General features: G+C 38.1%; 1 protein-coding gene and 1 non-coding gene across 2 annotated transcripts; both read left to right on the top strand.

The window, feature by feature from the left end:
• The first annotated feature begins 1,058 nt into the window (after positions 1 to 1,058).
• LOC131329528 (heat shock protein 90-6, mitochondrial-like) lies at positions 1,059 to 8,821 on the top strand. Its single transcript, XM_058362694.1, has 20 exons — positions 1,059 to 1,357; positions 2,542 to 2,709; positions 2,789 to 2,862; positions 3,675 to 3,800; positions 3,878 to 3,971; positions 4,095 to 4,178; positions 4,281 to 4,424; positions 4,531 to 4,644; positions 4,813 to 4,872; positions 5,016 to 5,090; positions 5,212 to 5,316; positions 5,523 to 5,663; positions 5,765 to 5,857; positions 5,948 to 6,025; positions 6,275 to 6,529; positions 6,677 to 6,779; positions 7,112 to 7,286; positions 7,380 to 7,485; positions 7,614 to 7,703; positions 8,434 to 8,821. Exons 1-20 carry the CDS (start codon positions 1,244 to 1,246, stop codon positions 8,605 to 8,607), a joined length of 2,373 nt encoding a protein of 790 aa, XP_058218677.1. The 5' UTR covers positions 1,059 to 1,243; the 3' UTR covers positions 8,608 to 8,821.
• On the top strand, positions 1,707 to 1,814 carry LOC131331603 (small nucleolar RNA snoR100). The gene has a single exon (XR_009201417.1). It is a non-coding gene; the product is annotated as a small nucleolar RNA snoR100 (small nucleolar RNA).
• Positions 8,822 to 18,989: the final 10,168 nt, after the last annotated feature.

Genomic DNA, 18,989 nt, shown 5'->3' with positions numbered 1-18,989 from the left:
AGTCCATAGGCAGTTTGCTAGTTACTATATAATCGGTCTTGCTATTGTCAGCCCACTGGGCAGACGATTAGCACACTAAAAGACAAGGAAAATACGTATTTCTGTGTACTTTTTATACCCTTTAATACACATTCACACACTCACTATTATCAGCCCATTGGACTGATTATAGAATTTTCCCTATATGATTGCTTGAGCTGAACTGTCTCATAGAATGTAATAATTTTGAGGATCTTATGCCCTTCTATATATAATAGGTGGTCAATTTTATTTATGTCATTGGATCTTATGGAGCCTGCTCATGTACGAAATTATTTGGTTCTGTAATTTCTGTGCTCATGAATCATGAAGAAAAAGTTCAGAAATTTTCTTCCACAAGTTGATAACCCAAACATAATTTTACTAGAATGTTTTCAGCTAAGTTCATACTTCTTATGTAGTACGAGCCATATCTTAAAAAAAAATTGCATATATTTGGGTAGAATTCTCTTATATACTTTTGAAAATCCTACTTTTGTGTGGCTCTGGTTGAAGCCAAAATAATTGAGTAGAGGTATGGAGGGAACTCATTTTGTTTGGAGGGGAGTAAATTGAAAATAAACGAATCCTAACTCATAACTCAGGATCTCTCATGTGTAGGCCTACTCGTTGATGACTTTACAAGAAAACACATAAACCACTTACGCTACAATTGGTGCCTCTACTTCTCGTGCTTCTTCAACCTTAATTAAGTAGTCCATTCCAGGATATCAAATAAGTATATATATTTTTTTGTAATTTTCAAATTTAAAAATAATAGATTTATCGAAATTTAAAAATATATAATATGAATCTTATTTGAAAGTATGAAAGATCTTATCCGATGCAAAAAAAAAATTAAAAAATTATTTTTCATAAGTATATTATTTTTAAATTTAAAAATTGCAAAATTTTTTTTAATATTTTTTAAGAAGGTTAATGGAAGGGGCATCTCAATTCAAGGGAATTTGGTTTTGCCGTATTTTCTTTACTACTACTAGTTTATATACAAGAGAAGCTGAAAAAAAAAAAAAAAAAATCGAAACGAAACGAAATCAAGCGCTTACCCATCTCCAGAACATTCCATAAACCCCAAAAATCGGCCACAAACCCTACTAAAACCCTAGTCCCTTTCTCCAATCCACTGCTCCCCAGCGCAATCAGCGCTCTCTCTCTCTCCCCCTCTCCCCCGTTGCCGTTTCTGCGTCCTTCCGTAGTCTCTAGCATGCACAGACTCTCCAGGCGCTCCGTCTCCGCTATCCTGCACACCCGTGGCGCACGGTACAGGAACGCCGCAGCTGCCTCAATTACTTCTCCTGTTTATCTCCCCAACGAATCGGTAGGGTTTATCGGAATAGGGTTTGGGAATGATTTATCTTGTGTGTCATTCGTTTGTTAACGATCCTTTAAGAGTGTGATTAGTGAAAGATGGTATCTTTAAATGTGTATGGATGTATTTAACAGTCATGTAATAACTTGGATTTTGAACCAATTTATTGTTTTTAATCCAACTTCGTTCTCTGGTGTCAGCGTTTTCTAGATGTATTATTGTGTTTGGATTGAAGTACCGAGAAATTGAACTTAACTGTAAGTACGTCATTGGACTTGCGCGTACATGGACTTAACTGTAAGTACGCCATTGGACTTGCACGTGCATGGTTTTTGTGCATACCGATGCTCTGGACTATCAATGAAGGAAGCATGGTAATGTGCACATAAATTGATTTGGGTCTCTAGGCCTGTTCTCTCTGATGCCATTTGGCTTTGATTTGGGGGCATGGTTCTACAACAAAACGTCCTTGTAGTTCCTCGGTTTTTGGAGGTTTAGGGGGGCCACTGTTTCAGTGGTATTCTGAGAGCAGCTACTTTGTGCATATATTGTCAAAGGTTAGGTCTGTCTCCAATCATCCCCCGCCCATACCCCCAATGATTGGGGACTAGATGGGTCCTGTTATGTTGTTGTTGTTGTTGTAGTAATTCCATCGGTCTAATGGGGAGTGAATCACCAATATAGCCTTGCTGAAGGATTGCATAGCCCATGATTTGAGAATTGGTTATCCAACAGATGCATATCCCTCCTCCAGTTATTGCATTCCCTTTGGATTCATAGTCCAATTGTTATGGCGAATCAAGCAGTTTCTGAGTCTGTAACATATTATCCTTTAATTAGTTTGAAAGTCTGTAGTTCGTTAATGCTGTTTCATTTCGAGCTGCCTGGTGTCTGCTTGTAGCTCTGAAATGGTGTAGCTGTAGTGTACATTCATTTATATTTGGCTCCATTTTTGTTATTTCCATGGGGTTCAGGAGGATTTTTTATTTTTTTTGCGAAATGATCTTTGGGGTGGTTTGTCTTGTTTCAATTGAAATTCGTACCCGTTTTGGTGCTTGATTCTGTTCCCTGTTATCCTTGTTCAAGTGGATTTAACAAGACAAAGCATTATGCTGTAGGACTTTGCTTGATTAGAATTGATGATAGTTCTCCTGTCTGCTTTTAATATGTTAGTTTTACCTGTGATTGGACAGAGTGATACTAAGGTCGGATGGTACTCTGTGCTAACCGGAAAGACCAAAGTTTCTCTTGATTCATTGAACCTGAAAAATGGTATGTTCCTTGGCAACCGATATGAGTCAACCGCTGCAGCATCTGATGCATCAGACCCTCCAGCTGAGAAATATGAATATCAGGCGGAGGTACATTTCTTGGACAGTAGAACTGATTTGGTTTTTATCATAAACTGCTATTTTGTAACGTGTTCGGTTCTTTTGACAGGTTAGTCGTCTCATGGACCTTATTGTTAACAGCTTATATAGCAACAAGGAAGTTTTTCTTCGGGAGCTTATCAGGCAAGTTATGCTATACTAGCACATTTGTGCCTGGGTCTCTTTACTTTACTACAATTGTTTTTGTTTATCGAGTATAGGAGATTAGGAATGCTTCTTTGACTGCATCTGTCTTGATCAACAATATTTGAAACCTGAGAAAAGTGCTGGCTAGCACATATTTGAGCAGCATGTTGAGTTTGGAAGGCGATGGATAGTGTATATGCGGCAAAAGCCTTGGGAAAGTACTGATCTCTTGTAATAGGGGAGCTGTTTACAAGATAAAAGCAAGCCCTGGGTAAAAGGATGTAGCAATTTAATGAAAAGGAATAGGGTCTACTTCTTTTTGCGAATTGTGATAATTATAACCTGAGAAATAACTGTCTGGCCTGTGAGCATATTGATTTTGTTAGTGAATGGATGGTAACTACGCTCCTAAGGCCATGCAAAAATACTATCGATAAAGTCTGGTGAGTTGTCTATGATTATTAAAGCAAGCCTGGGGTAGGTGAACATCACAATAAAACAAAAGCAAGAGGTTCTACTTGTTTTAGTTGTAATGTTTTAGGTCATCATGTTTTGGTAGACATCTATCATGCATTCAATTGTTTTGAAATCTGGTAGTTTAGGTGTATTATGTGCCCCGTGATTGCAGTGATGGTCTACAAGTTCCACGAATAACTAATTTTCTGCTGATATTTGTTTTAAACTGAGTTACACCAATGCGGATACAGAACTATTAGAAGTTTGTTTAATGCATTTGTATAAATCGATTAACCCTGGATTCAATTTTAATTGATGCTAATTAATTGTGATTGTGTTCTATAAAACGATAGCAATGCAAGTGATGCTTTGGACAAGCTGCGGTTTCTCAGTGTTACTGAGCCTGAACTGTTGAAGGATGGGGTTGATCTTGATATACGTATCCAGACTGACAAAGATAATGGGATTGTTATACTCACGTAAGCATTTCGAACTGGGAAACTCTATTTGTTAATTTCGTTCCTACTGGTATCTCAATTTTATGCGTGTTATACAGGGATTCTGGCATTGGAATGAATCGTCAAGAACTTGTTGACTGCCTGGGTACTATTGCTCAAAGCGGAACTGCAAAGTTCTTAAAGGCATTAAAGGTGCACCTATTTATCCATTATCTGCACCTTCCAGGCCTCCGTTCTAAGCAACATTTGCGTCTTGCAGTTGAACAGACTTGAGTAGAGTTACATCATTTACTTAGCAAAGTTCTGTTATTCCAGGAGAGCAAGGGTTCCGGATCTGACAGCAATTTAATCGGTCAATTTGGTGTGGGATTTTATTCAGCCTTTTTAGTTGCTGACCGGGTATGACGCCTTCTTAAACTGAACAACATTACCATCTCTCTGTTGCCCATGAATGTGGACTTATTGGTTTTAGCCATGTCTCACACCTTTTGTTACTTGAAGGTCGTTGTCTCAACAAAGAGTCCAAAATCTGATAAGCAATATGTATGGAAAGGAGAGGCCAATTCTAGTGCATATACTATTCGAGAGGAGACTGACCCTGAGAAGCTCATTCCTAGAGGGACTCGCCTCACACTGTATCTAAAGGTCCTTGCAATTTAGCACTAAAGATTGGTAGTTTCTAATCTCTTTTGCCAAATCTCGCAGCTAACCCTGGTTCCCCCGCCACCCCCCCCTATATTTGTTCAATCAGCGCGATGACAAAGGTTTTGCACATCCAGAAAGAATTGAGAAGCTTGTGAAAAATTATTCCCAGTTTGTTTCATTCCCGATTTACACCTGGCAGGAAAAGGGCTATACTAAAGAGGTAAGAAAGCTGAGTATGTGTCTGTTTTTGCAATTTCTTTTCATATTCTGGGGCTTTGGTATTATCCTTGCTGATTTGTAGGATATTGCATACACAAATAATTGTGCTTCTGTCCTTAGGACGATATCTTTCTGCCCTTCCCTCTACTAATATTTGGCTGTATAACAGGTTGAGGTTGAGGAGGATCCGGCCGATGCGAATAAGGACAAGGAAGATGATAAAACCGAGGTAAATCCAATTTTATTTATTTTTAATAAAAAAGCTGCTTCTCCTATTATCTTTTGTTTCTCATTTCTTATTTGCACTCTTTGGGTATGGACTCATTGGTTTATTCGTTTATAATCTTTTGCTGTGTGATTTTCTAATCATAGAAAAAGAAGAAAACCAAGAAAGTTGTTGAGAAGTACTGGGATTGGGAGCTTACTAATGAGACTCAGCCCATATGGGTGAGCGTTTCTATGCTGTTTCTTACTATGCTTAATGCTACTGTTCTCAAGAATAATCTTAATGTACTTAATGGTACTGTCCTCAAGGATAATTGAGTTGCCCCCCTTTTTGTGCATTCAGCTTCGGAACCCTAAGGATGTCACTACAGAGGAATATAATGAGTTCTACAAGAAGACTTTCAATGAATACTTGGAGCCTTCAGCATCTTCACACTTCACAACGGAGGTATTAACATTCTGGTTTGAAAGGAACTGCAATGATAGATTTTTTTGTATCTCAATTATGAAGCATCAGATCACTGGCTGGTTGACATCTACATCTGACTCAGTATATATGAATAACAATAGGAAGAATACATATCTTTTCACTACCCATCTGTTTTTGTGGTAACTGGCTTGCTTACCTGGGTAAAACTTTTTCTTTGTTTGTAGGGTGAGGTGGAATTCAGGTCCATACTCTACGTGCCATCCATTGCTCCCATGGGAAAGGATGACATAGCCAACCCCAAGACAAAGAACATTAGGCTCTATGTTAAACGGGTTTTCATTTCAGATGACTTTGATGGAGAGTTGGTAAGAATGATCTGGTGTTGTTTTTCGTGAGAAGGTTTTATGTGATGAAGCCAAGCTAACTAATGGTCTTTGCTTTGCTTTTGGGTGCAAATCTGAATTAGTTCCCACGATATTTAAGCTTCATTAAAGGTGTTGTCGACTCCAATGACCTTCCCCTCAACGTGTCGCGTGAAATTCTTCAAGAAAGTCGTATTGTAAGTGTATCTATTATGCTTTAGTGATGTATAATTTCCATAATTCTAGTAAACTAAATGCTGCCAAAATCTTGTATGCCATTCTGACAGGTACGGATTATGAGGAAGCGTTTGGTTCGAAAGGCTTTTGACATGATTTTGGGCATATCCATGAGTGAGAACAGAGATGTATGCCACTTTTTATTTTTATTTTTTAATTCTGTTTGCATCTTTTTGTAGATATGCCGTCTCTTAATACAACTCTGCACCCTTTCCCTTAGCTTTTTCTGTATGGGCATACAATATACAAATATATACCCATAGATTTACGTTGGAGAGGAGAGGCTTCCAAGTGCTCCCCCTCCCTTCCTTCTGTCCTGCCTTTTCTTTTTCCTCCTATTTGGCTTAGTGATCGATTTGCCCTTCGCTGTATTCCAGGATTACGAGAAATTCTGGGACAACTTTGGCAAACACCTGAAATTGGGTTGCATTGAAGATCGTGAGAACCATAAGCGTCTTGCTCCTTTGCTTCGATTTTTCTCTTCACAGAGCGAGGATTACATGATCAGCTTGGATGAATATGTTGAGAACATGAAACCTGACCAGAAGGATATTTATTACATTGCTTCTGACAGCGTGACAAGTGCGAAGAACACGCCTTTCTTGGAGAGACTTTTTGAGAAGGATCTTGAAGTATGTGTTGTGTTTCCGAATAGAATAATAGATACATGATTAGATATACTTCTGAGTAGAAAAAGGAGCTGTGCATCAATATGGATTCCTCATATAGTCATATGCTTTATCTACACGTATTGATATCTTTTGGTGTCTTTGCTGCAGGTGCTGTTCTTGGTTGATCCAATTGATGAGGTGGCTGTCCAGAACCTGAAATCATACAAGGAGAAATTTTTTGTTGATATCAGCAAGGAAGACCTTGATCTAGGTAAGTGTACTGAGTCTCTCATTTTTGGAACTTCTAGTCCAGACTATGGCGCTGGATGATATTGGGATCTTGCTTGTTTTCCACCACACGACTTGATATTACTAGCGTTTCTTACTTTAGAAGTTAGAATGTGCTTAGGTTGTAGTGACTCTAATCTGCGTTTCGAAGGTTTGGTAAATTGTTAGGTGGTGATTTGGTTAGTCGAATTTGAGTGACAGAATTCTTGTAATGTGCGTTGTGAGATCCAATTACCTAGAGGAAGTGGAAAGTTCTTCAATTCACACCAACATTTTGTTTAGTTTGTTACCTCTTGGCATGTTGAACTTTTTCAGGTGATAAGAATGAGGAGAAGGAAAAGGAGATGAAGCAGGAGTTTGGCCAGACTTGTGACTGGATTAAGAACAGGCTAGGTGACAAAGTTGCCAGTGTTCAAATCTCAAATCGTCTGAGCGCGTCACCTTGTGTTCTTGTATCTGGCAAATTTGGTTGGTCTGCCAATATGGAGAGGTGAAGTCGCTTATTTGTTAATTAGTTATTAGTACTTGATACAATTTTTAACAGTTAATTTGACATTGTTAATGAATGGTGAATCTCTTGCAGGTTGATGAAGGCCCAAACGGTTGGTGATACCTCTAGCATGGAATTCATGAGAGCCAGGAGGGTCTTTGAGATCAATCCTCAGCACCCTATTATTAGGACCTTGAACGTATGATTGCTCTGCCCATAATTAAGATCATAAGATTCACAACCGTTAACATTCTTTGCATATCCAACCGCACCTGACTGCAAGCAATTTTCTTTTTTCATTTCCTTTTGTATTGTTTGTATGCTCAGGCTGCCTGCAAGAGTAGCCCGAATGATGAAGAAGCTTTGAGAGCTATTGACCTCTTATATGATACTGCTTTGATTTCCAGTGGTTTCACAGTAAGTAACTTATTCTACACCTTCTACTTTATATCGCTTTGAAATTGGGGTAGTGGGAGTCGCTCTTTCTAGTGTGACATTTGGCTTGCGAACAAAATGGGGCCACTGGAGGTATCTCTTACCATGAACTGCACAAATTTAAATCACCGTACACTTTTAATGAGTAATGATGCATCTGTGCTCCAAATCCAAGGTACTTATTTCCAAGGGCAATACCTTTGGAATGACACCCTGCTTGGAATTTTAGTTTAATTTCAATTGGCAACACATTCCCTGGTGGACTGTATGGCTGGTTACAGCATTTACTTGATAATGCTTGTCGTGGGTGGCTCGGATTATGAAGCGATCGCCCTTGTTGGTGTGGATTGTGAGAGTACTCTGGTTTTTGAATAATAGGATGCCCACAATTTGTCCGCGAGTTTGAATGAATGGCAGGTGGTTGCCAACGTGCTTTGCTAATGTTGTTTATCTTGAAGGTAAGTAACTCGCACAATCTCCACCACACCTGGGCTCAAGAAGTGCAACACTACCTCCTAAAGGGCCCACCTCTCAGATGAGGTGACGGGGATTTGGAAGACTCAAGCCTAGTCTCCTAATTAAGTAGAAATTATGGCGATGGAAAACTTAACCGATGTTGCAGAATGAATATGAGATGACTTGGAAATAGATTCCATTAACTTGTTTTAAGAAAATTATGCATCCTAACAATTGGATATTCTGATTCTTGCAGCCTGATAACCCAGCACAACTTGGTGGGAAGATCTACGAGATGATGGGGATGGCCATATCAGACAAGTGGGCAACACCTGCTGCTGAGTATCATCAATCATTTGTGAAACCGAACAATGCAGAGCCGATAGAAGCTGACATTGTTGAGCCAGTTGAAGCTGGTGGCCAGAAATGAGAAGCAGATATCATTTTTTTATTTATTATTTATTTGTAGTTTCATGCATCGGTATATAGTAATAGATGAGAGATTCAGAAGAGGCATTGGTTGAGGGGAAATTGAGCTGAGAAACTTGGTTGATGTGTTCTATGATAAGGGGTATTTGTTGCTATGCCTGATGAATTCAAATGGATTCTAATGGTTGAAATGCATTTGGATCTGTTCTGTGGTAGTGTTTTGCATTCGTCATTAGATTTTTCGCCAGAAATGCACTTGGATTTGTTCTATGGGAATCTTTTCACACAGGTTCTTCCAAGCACAAAACCTGTTACAGGGCACAGTGATAGACTAATAGAGGAGGAAGGCTAGTAGGGTCCCCCCAAAAAAAAAAAAAAAATGGAGTTATTTTTTTTCTTTTTATTGGCAAAAAATTATCTTTGCAATCTCTAACCCAATCTCTATCTCGACATGACGAAGAATGGTTTCTCCTAAATGAAGGCACCACAACCCGTTTCCATTTTGGTTCTAAAAAATGAATACTTGAATTTGGTCTCCAAATTTTGGACACAATTGGACAGTTGGAGACTCAATTCTCCAAAAACGGAGGCTTCAAATGCCAATGAGTTTGCTGTCTTTGATTTGGATTCTGTGCCAACCGGGGCGGTTGGATGGATAGATTGCTAACTCCACGTGACCCAACTCTTAGAGGGGGTGTATAGTGAGCCTTTGGCTAGGCTTAGGATCTAGACATTAGTTTTCTCTCTGTCTTTGCTTTTCTTGTGTATTTTTTTGTGATGGGTTGATTGTAATTTTTCTTTTCATTGTATGGAATCGCTGTAAGATGCCAAACGTGCTTTGGGGAAAAACAAACAGGAAGGGCGGGGGAATGTAGATGTTTTGTTGTTTTTTTTAAACCGTGGGGCCTACTGCCCCGTGGCGAACGATGGATGGTGCGGTGGGTGGGTGGTGTGGTGGGCATATCATTTTTGTTTATCTTGTAAGTTTTACGCCGGTGGCATCCATCCTTGCATCCTCCTAATTGTGCTTTTGCATTGTCAAGGTTTTCTTTCGTCATCACCAAAAACTTACCTTTAATCTGTTTCCTTTAGTAGGAGTACTTTCTTGCTTCACTAGAGATTTTGGGAGACCCGTGGACATACACTTACGGATACGACACAGATATAGATACGGGGTAGATTTTACAAGTACAAAAGCAAAAAAGCAGAGATACTTCTTAAAAGTACATTACTAGGTTTAGTGCTTAAATATATAGTGGTGTCATTATCAAGATTCTACAATATTGGCACCTTTAGGACTAACTTGTGTGCTCGTGTGTCTTTGGATGTTGTGGGAAGCATAAAGAAGGGGTGACATAAAGAAAAACCAACTTCTTTCAAATATTTTACTAAAAAATGGGAAAGAAGAGGTCTTTCAAGTGGAGAAAACAGTGAAAAGGCATGAGCATCTTAATACTAGCAAGTACTTTCGAGAGGTAATGATATCCAAAGAGATTACATATCTAGCTTAGTGGGTATTTGCCTAGCTAGCCACCTATTAGTGTCTTCTTAACCAACCCAAAGCTAAGTATGTGGTTTATTGGTAGGGGATCCATGAAAGTATCACGTTTAATGTAATTGTTAATGCAAAATGATCATGCTAATGAAGACTTTATTATATATGCTCATTGGTTGGAGGTCTTTTACCTAAGGATGTCTCCTCAATGACCGACTTGCATGTGGGAAGACTCCTTTTTTTAGATATGGAGACATTATTAGCTTAGAGAAAAAAATATATTTATAAGCCAGTCTACCAACTAAGTTTGAAGTAAATGCTATATTTAGCAATAAGAGAAGAGACCTTGAAAGAATGGAGTTGTCCTATGCATTTGTATTTAAATTCCAAAATACTATAATTAAAAGGTGAAAGTACATAAACACCTCATCAACTATTATTTTTTCTTATAAACACCCCCTCACATTTAAAAGCGCCCATGGAGTCCCTCTCAACTTCTCTCATTACCCAAGTGACACCCTTCTGTCTCAAAACCATTTGTTGGAAGGTCACATTGGCTTTTTTTTTTGTTGTACAAAAATGCCCTTTTACAACTATATACCCTCTCTCTCTCTCTCTCTCTCTCTCTCTCTCTCTCTCTCTCTCTCCCCCCTCTGCAACTCCCCACTCTCGCCTTCCTCCTCTCAACCACTGTCTCAACCTTCCCTCCTCACTTGCGGCCCTTCCTGCTCCCTCCCCCTCCTCCTCTGAGAACACACCGTCCCAAGCCTCTTCTCCCTCCACTACCTCCGCACCCTCCCCTTCGCCACCAAGATTAAAACCCTAGTCCCCGCCGCTGCCTCACTGTCACCTCCTTCGCTCCTAACGCCTCCAAGGTCTTCGTCGGCGGCGTCGAGATCACCCACCCCGACCTCTTCGACGACGGCCTCCTAGTCGTCCATGGCCTCTAGGGCTTTCTCTCTCACTTCTCTCCGTTCTCCTGCAACATTGAAAGAATGACATCGCGCTCCTTCCCCCCTCCTCACCCTTCCCATTGTCTCAGAACCGGATGTTGTTGGGCTTGTCGATTAACTCCCCGCTCGTGACGTCATCGTCTTCCTCACCTTCGATCTGGTTTCTTTGCTGTTCTTGTTGGATGTTCATGGCGTTGGTGTCGTACATTGGAGGGAGGGTTGAGGCAGTGGTGGAAAGCAATTTTCTTTTCTGTTGTTGTTGGGGTTGAATCTGGAGAAAATTATATAGTTTTTTAAAAAATTTGGGAATTTTTTTTGGGGTTTGGATTTGGCTGCGTCGGAGAAAGGGGTGTGTTCGGTCAGGAGAGGGAGAGAGACGTTAGAATGAGACGTAAAAAGAGTATATTTGTCATTTCATTCATTCCATTAACGGAGTTAGCGATTAATTCAATTTTCAATAGTTGAGGGGGTCTTTATAGGCGCTTTTAAATGTGAGTGGGTGTTTATGAGAAAAAGTGATAGTTGAGGGAGTATTGATGTACTTTCACCTAATTAAAATGCATGAACCGGATTTCACTTCAACATACAACCAATGATATTCAAACATTAATCTACACTATTGAATTTGAATATATGGACTTGACTTTAAAAAACCTGGGAAGTTAATCCGGCTAGCTAGCTAGCTAGCCGATAGCATATATATTGAATATAAATATTACGTACAACTAGCAAATGTTATCAGGAACTAGCGGATGCCTATGCCTAAAGGCACATTGAAATGAAACATAGACGTTTTCAGCTTAGATAAATTATTTGTTCTACCTAACTTCTCTATGCTATAGTTGTAATTAACACAAAGCGTTAGTTACCATTTTGATATATATTTCCTTATTGATCATAAAAGACAATGTTTTCATAGAGATACATAACGTATTTATTAAATGAATATTCTTTGTATTTTTTTTAAAAATAAATTATCTGATGGCTACAAAATTAATAAGAAGTGATTTAACGGTCGTAGAAATTGCTCTCGTTTATATGTTTGGACATATTTAACAGAAACTGTTGTGTTTTGTAATAGTGGATGAAACCAGCTTGCAGAGGTCATGGTAATTATAGCTAGCAAGAAAAGAATTTAACGCCTAAAAAATGATAACTTGCACGTCATCGTTGTATGATTACTTAGTGAAAAACTCCATCAATTTCCATCAATCAATTAACTTAAAGCTATGTAGCACGAATACAGATACATACACTGAATTTCTAAGCAAATGGGAACACGGACATAGACACGGTAGGACACACGGTAGGAATAGATAAATAATAATTACTTTATATCAGTGGAAACATAGTTATATGTGAAAGCATGAAGCATAAATATGTATAAACAAGCATCATATACATCACAAATACCATATTACAGTTTTAACAATTTCGTCATGTCCCCTAAAAAAATTAATTAAATTTAACAATTTCGCCATGTCTCCGGTGTGTCCCAGTTTCTGACCCGGACACCACGTTGGCGCTTCATAGACTTGAAGGATAATTCGCGACTAGGTGGCCGGCCGTTGCTCATTGCATGCCCTTTGCGTATAATCTCATACACAATATAAAACTTGACTAGGCCAATTTCTAATAATTTCTCTCTCTCTCTCTGTTTTTTTTTTAAACAAAGGAATAGCCCTACAATCAGACCTCTGCGCAACCCAATCTTTCGGGAGAGTTAGCGTGGTTACACCAGTCACAGCCCCCACTTACTTCAGAGTATTCACCCGGTAGGGAATCAAACTCTAGAACGTGAGGAAAACTCTCAAAGTCTGTGCATTCGCCCGAACCACGGCTAAATTATTTCTCTTGTTATTATATACATTATCACCTTTTTTTTTTATTTCCCAAAATTGAGAGAGAAAACGGGGAAGGGGGGGGGGGGGGGGAGGAGGAGGTTTGTGGGGAGTTTTTTTTTTTTTGAAACATGATAGAAATGCATTGATAAAAGGATGGAGTTATAGAGTTACAGATACAATAAAACATAAAGGGGAACAACAAGGACAACAAAATGAGTAAAGGGGCTAAATAAACAAAAAGAAATGGCCCGTGGTAGCTCCTATCCAAAACGAAATTCCCCGTGCTGCTGGAAATGTAGAGGAGGACTGCAACGCCCGTTTGGCTAGGCAGTGGGCTGGGTGTGCGTCCTTGAGATCAACCAGAATCATATGCACCTCTTATTTGGGTGTGTATCATATGCACCCCCCAAAATGTTATGAATTATAGAGAAAATGTTACGAATCGTATTGCTAAAAGGTACAAATCGTATAAAAGTTACGAGATACACCCTCCGTCCTAATTTATTTGTCCAATTTCGACATACGTGTCTTTTAAATTTTTTTCTATATCTTACAATCTATAATGTTTTACATAATTTGAAAAATATCATATTTTAGATCAATTGAGATCTATCAAACAAGATACATATTGCATATAAAAAATATTATAAATTGAAACATATAGACAAATTTGTAAGAAGTCCTAAATAGTGAAAATGGACAAACAAATCGGGACAGAGGGAGTACTATTAAAAAGTTGCGAGGGACCATGCGTGGGCACCCTTGGCCCTCCCCTGCATGCCTTTGTCCCTAAATGTAGGTGGCGATTATTCGCAGCCCCGTATTTTCTCCCTTAGCCCGTTAAAAATTTTCAATTATACTCGACAGTTAGTTACCGAAATTGAGATACATTTTCAGCATACAATTACCGAAATATAATATTTTTTTCAACAGCTATTTACCGAAAATGTATGTTTGGCAGTTGTTTACCGAAGGTTGAACATATTTTCGACATGTAATTATCGAAATATAATCTTCTTTTAAACAGCTATTTACCGAAATGTTATGTATGATTTTCAACAACTATTTACCGAAATATAGTGGGTTAAGGCAGAAATACGGGGTTGCGAATAGTCGCCCCCTAAATGTATTTACAATTTTTGTCGTCGTATTTCTTGTTCTGTTTTCTTTTGATTTAAAATCGATTTTATACACTATTTCCCTGATATATGTATAAATTGCAATACAGTCCATACATAAATGGGCGTTGCTCACTTGTTCTAAGAGAAAGTGTCACATGACATATTTTAATTTGGTGTACATGCTAATGATGCATGACATCTGAAGTCAGTTTGGTGACGCTTATGGGATAAAATCCCCACTTCCTCTCCATTTTTTTTTTTTTGTAACTAGGGGTATTCGGGTCAGTTTACGCTAGCGGTAGCCCATTTAAAACCAAAACAAAGCTCTTTTAACCTCAAACAAGTTGATAGCACTTAAGATGTTTTGAACTGAAAACCTGAGGAGAAAGCAACCTTCTAAATTTCAGGCCTTGACCAATAGGCCAACTCCTTTGGATTCACTTCCTCTCCAACTTTCATCTTCAATTGCAACTTTTTTCCCCTTCAAAATATACTAGTAATACAAAATGGATCCCACCAACTACAACTTTAGGTCGCAAAACCACATGGTAAACCTGAGACCATAGCCATTTCGTACAAGTTTTTCATTGCGAGAGGAGGGTGATCGACCCGATGAATTTCTTCCCCTCTTAATGCGAAAGAATTAGGGCAAAGTCTATTTTGATCCCCTACGGTTTAAGCTACGTGCGGTTCGTCCTTGGGCATAAGCTCACCAGGCGACCGTCTAGGGCCTCTCGTTTTGGGCCAAATAATAGGGCCCAAAATGGTAAAATATATTTTTTTGATAAGAAAATGGTAAAATATACTAAATATTATATGTTTGAACAATTTTGCAAGTAAATGTAGCTTGGTGTTATGACGCGCGTGTAAGGGCGCGGGATCCTGAGTATGATCCCTGGCAGCTTCATTTTTTATCGCAAAGTTTTGAATCTGTACAACAAAAAAAAAGGCTAGCTTGTTTCCTACATTGAACAACTAATAAATATACTAGAAAATGAGAGGCCCTATTTTCAAATCTCGCTTAGGGCCTCGGAAATCTCAAGGCCAGGCCAGTGCGGATACACTTCTTATGGTTCAAAAGTGTGCACATAACACCCTGTGGTTTGTGAAATATGTAGATACACCCCCTACCGTCATACTTTGCATCCATATTAATAGAATTTTGAATTTTGAATTTAAAAAATATATATATATATATATATATATATATATATATATATAAGAGGAAAAATACTCTTCCACCAAAATATAATCTGAGCCGTCTATAATGTACTAATCTATTCTAAATAGAGTATCTCTGTAAAAAATCAACTCGAATCAGACATCAATAACTCAGTGATTTAATTCTTGTTAAAATGAATGATAAATTTAAGATTAAAATTTACTTCCCAATAAATTTGATTCGACCATGAGGTTTTCATTTTTTGATTGACTTGAATTTTGGTATAGATGTAGTATACTAGTATTCGCCAAACTTTACTATATCAACGCTTCAGATCCAACTTTTAGTACATGGGATGGATGGTTAGATTCAAGGAAGAAGAAGAATCAAGAGAGAAGATGAGGGCATATCGGACTTTTAATGCTATTTATGTTAATATGAATGGAAAACATGACGATAGGAAATGTGTCTGCACATTTCCCAAACCACAGGGGGTTAAAATGAATTTTGCCCAAAGAATTAACTAGAAATTTGTACTCGTGAAAGACACTTTATCTCCACTATTTTAACTAATTAGTTGCGCTATACTTTTAAAAAGCTGGGTCCTAATGCTACAATTGAAAGTAAAAAAACCCTTCCATACAAGTTTTTGCTTGTAAGGAGGGTGGCCCAAAATTTTGGAGTATTAATGAGAACGAACTAGAAACTTATACTCAAGGATGGGATCGGGGGTTTAGTGGCGGCGATCGCCACAACAAGAATTTTAGAAAATGCAATTATTATATGTAAAAAAAAAATTATGCCCAACTTATATAGTCTCGCCACCACTAGATTTTTTCCGCTCTAATTTTAATCAGTTGAGCAATGCTTTCAACTTTCAAGCAGAGTCCTAATGCCACAATTGAAGATAAATAAACCTTTTTTTTTCCCGGTCGACAAACGAAATCGTGCATGCATCCTCACAAGCATTGATCAAATCAACATATGTCATATGTTTTCACAGGGGTAAATGGTTTTTGCACTTCTGTTTCTTATCACCGCTCTATCATCGCCTATAAATTTTGTTTTGTTGAGTTAAACTTAACGGCGTCATATACATATGTATTTTAGCCAGTGATTATCACTGTCAGAATTCTATCTTAACCCAGAAACTCCGTCTGTCACGCGTTACATTGGGCTATGATAGCTAGAGTTTAGAGCACAAAGAGGGTCAAATTTTTCACTAACTAAGAACTCTGCGAATACAACCGACAATGTATCTGATTGGAGGATCAAAGTGTAATTTGTGCTAATAAGAAATATACTTGAATCATAAGGACCCAGGAAAGGGTGCCTGCACGTGTTACAGGGCCCACTCGGGTCCCATTATTTGATTTGAATCATGCATTTTGTTTGTCTCGTCAAGTACATAGTCCATGTAAAAATTTAGATTGATCGGCGAACATTTAACTCACTTTTGAAAAAATAAATAAAAATCACCTATTGTTGTTTCTTCGACTGTTTCTTTTCGAAGAGAAATGTATTTTTAAAACATAGTTACCGATGTCTGATCGACCTGAATTTAAACACGGACTACGTACTCGATGAGACGAACAAAACGAATGGTTCAGATCAAATAATACGATCCGAGGTGGGTCCATAACGTGTGCACAACACACACCCCATTCCCTAGCGACCCTACTGAAATCTTATTTTTTGAACAGCTAAAAAACGAATTTATCAATCTTCGAAAGTAGGTTATAAAGATTAAAAAGGCATGATAACATTGCAACGAACAACGTGAATTTCAACTAACTAGGCACCCATGCTTTTCGATAATCATATGCCATCTAGGACCCAAAGGATGAAAAAAAATACCAACAAGATGAACCCCCACCCCAATCTCACTCAAGGACGGTGCCAAGAATTTCTCTACACGGAGGGTTACCATGTATCAAGACAAAAAATAAAAATAAACAAGTATATCAACGTAGGGTTTGGAAATACTAGAATGGGGGCGAGCCTACGTACTTTCATAGAAAAATCTTTTTTTAAATAGAATAGTAGAGGTTCTTTTTTCCTTACAGGGGCAACTGCCCGTGCTGACCTCCAATGGCTCCAACCATGATCTTACTGAAACTAGCTACCACGATTAATTAATCCACATTTTATTTTACACTACTACATATAAACTAGTACTATTTAGTAACTGTTCCCTGGGACCAATCCAGCAAGGAATTTAATCTTATCCAAATCTAATTAACAATGTGGGGTAATCTTGCCAAGCTATGATTATCTTTTGTTAGTCTAGTGTGACTTTCTTAGGCGGAAGCGTACAACTACTCCATCTAATCAAAGATCGATAGACTAATTTAATGATTAATTAACCACACTAAACCTGCTTATGTGTCTCTAATTAATTATAAATCGTTTTTCTCTTTTCACCATCAATTGTCCCAACTTGATCCTCTTTTTTGTTTTTTTTTGTTTTTTGATCTTATCTCTTACAGTGTAACAATGACTCGGATGACACTGGGTAAATAACGATGATTAATTCTACTCAAAAAAGTGGAAAAGAAAAAGGTAAAAAAGTGAAAAAAGTTTGATTAACAAAGAGTGAGAGATCAAAAGTGTGATTACAATCATAGTTAACTAACGTAAATTTTAAAGGGATTGCGTCTTTTAATTTAACGGGATTTGCCTTGTCATCTGTGGTTTTACAAAAGCCAAATCTAAGCTTGTGATCTGTTTTTACAAAGGATATTAATAGGGTTGTAATCAGTCTGGTTAGCTAGGTTCGGTCTAAACTTCGTTTTTCTTGATGTACACCAAAACCTAAATTGAAACCGGAATATTTTTTTTCAGAAAACGAACCGAACCGGTTCAGTACAAAATCCAAACCGAACCAAAATTTTTGTTTCCACTTTTTTTCGGCCGGTTCTGTTTTTTGGGTTTTAGTTTCACTACTAAAAGACCATTTCGATGAAGACTCCGTTTGGCTCACATTTAAGTGGGAGATCGACTCCGTTTAGTGGGATCATTTTGACTTGCTGTTTTTGTTTTGAGATTATTTCCCTCACTGATATCCTGAGTCAAGATCCTCTCATGCGGCCCCTTGTGTGATGCAAAATGGGAACGATCAAGATCCTATGTAACGATCCAAAACGTTCATGCATTCATAAACATTTCCCGTTTGTGGCAACTGTTTGGATGACAGGGAGTATTATTAGACTCATTTAGGGTGTTTAGGCTTCGATCTCTTTAAGTGGGCTTCGTCCCATTAGGGTGTTCTCAATTGTTTTCTTGTCAATCGTAGGTTTGAGTCTTGAATTGGACAGAAGATTGTTCTTTGAACATGATACTGTTTCCTTGCGCCTATTAGTCTTGTAACAACTTTATGATTAATAAAATTCTTTTGCCGTTCAAAAAAAAGAAAGTCTCAACATATTTAACGTCCTTGTCAAAAATCAAGTTTATCGAGATTGCTAAAAACTTGGTCTAATCATATTTCTTTGAAGAGAAATAAACGGTCAAATTATCTATTCCTCTTGTGACAAATATGATTATTACAAATGGATACCAATGTTCAACGAACCTGATTTTTTACAAGGAAATTAAGCACATCGAGACATACAAAATGAATTGTTCGGATCGTCAAATATTGGACTCCTGATCAGCTCTGTTCACTACAAAAAAATTAGGATCTAACAACGGTCAAAACCGTTACTAAAAAACACAAAAAAACGTTGCTAAAAGCTATACCAACGGTTCACCAACCGTTGCCCAAACCGTTGCGAGATATCCGTTGGTGTAGATATATAGCAACGGT

This window comes from Rhododendron vialii, chromosome 6a (assembly GCF_030253575.1).
Source record: "Rhododendron vialii isolate Sample 1 chromosome 6a, ASM3025357v1".
Lineage (NCBI taxonomy): Eukaryota > Viridiplantae > Streptophyta > Magnoliopsida > Ericales > Ericaceae > Rhododendron > Rhododendron vialii.
This window is presented reverse-complemented; position numbering and strand designations above follow the sequence as displayed.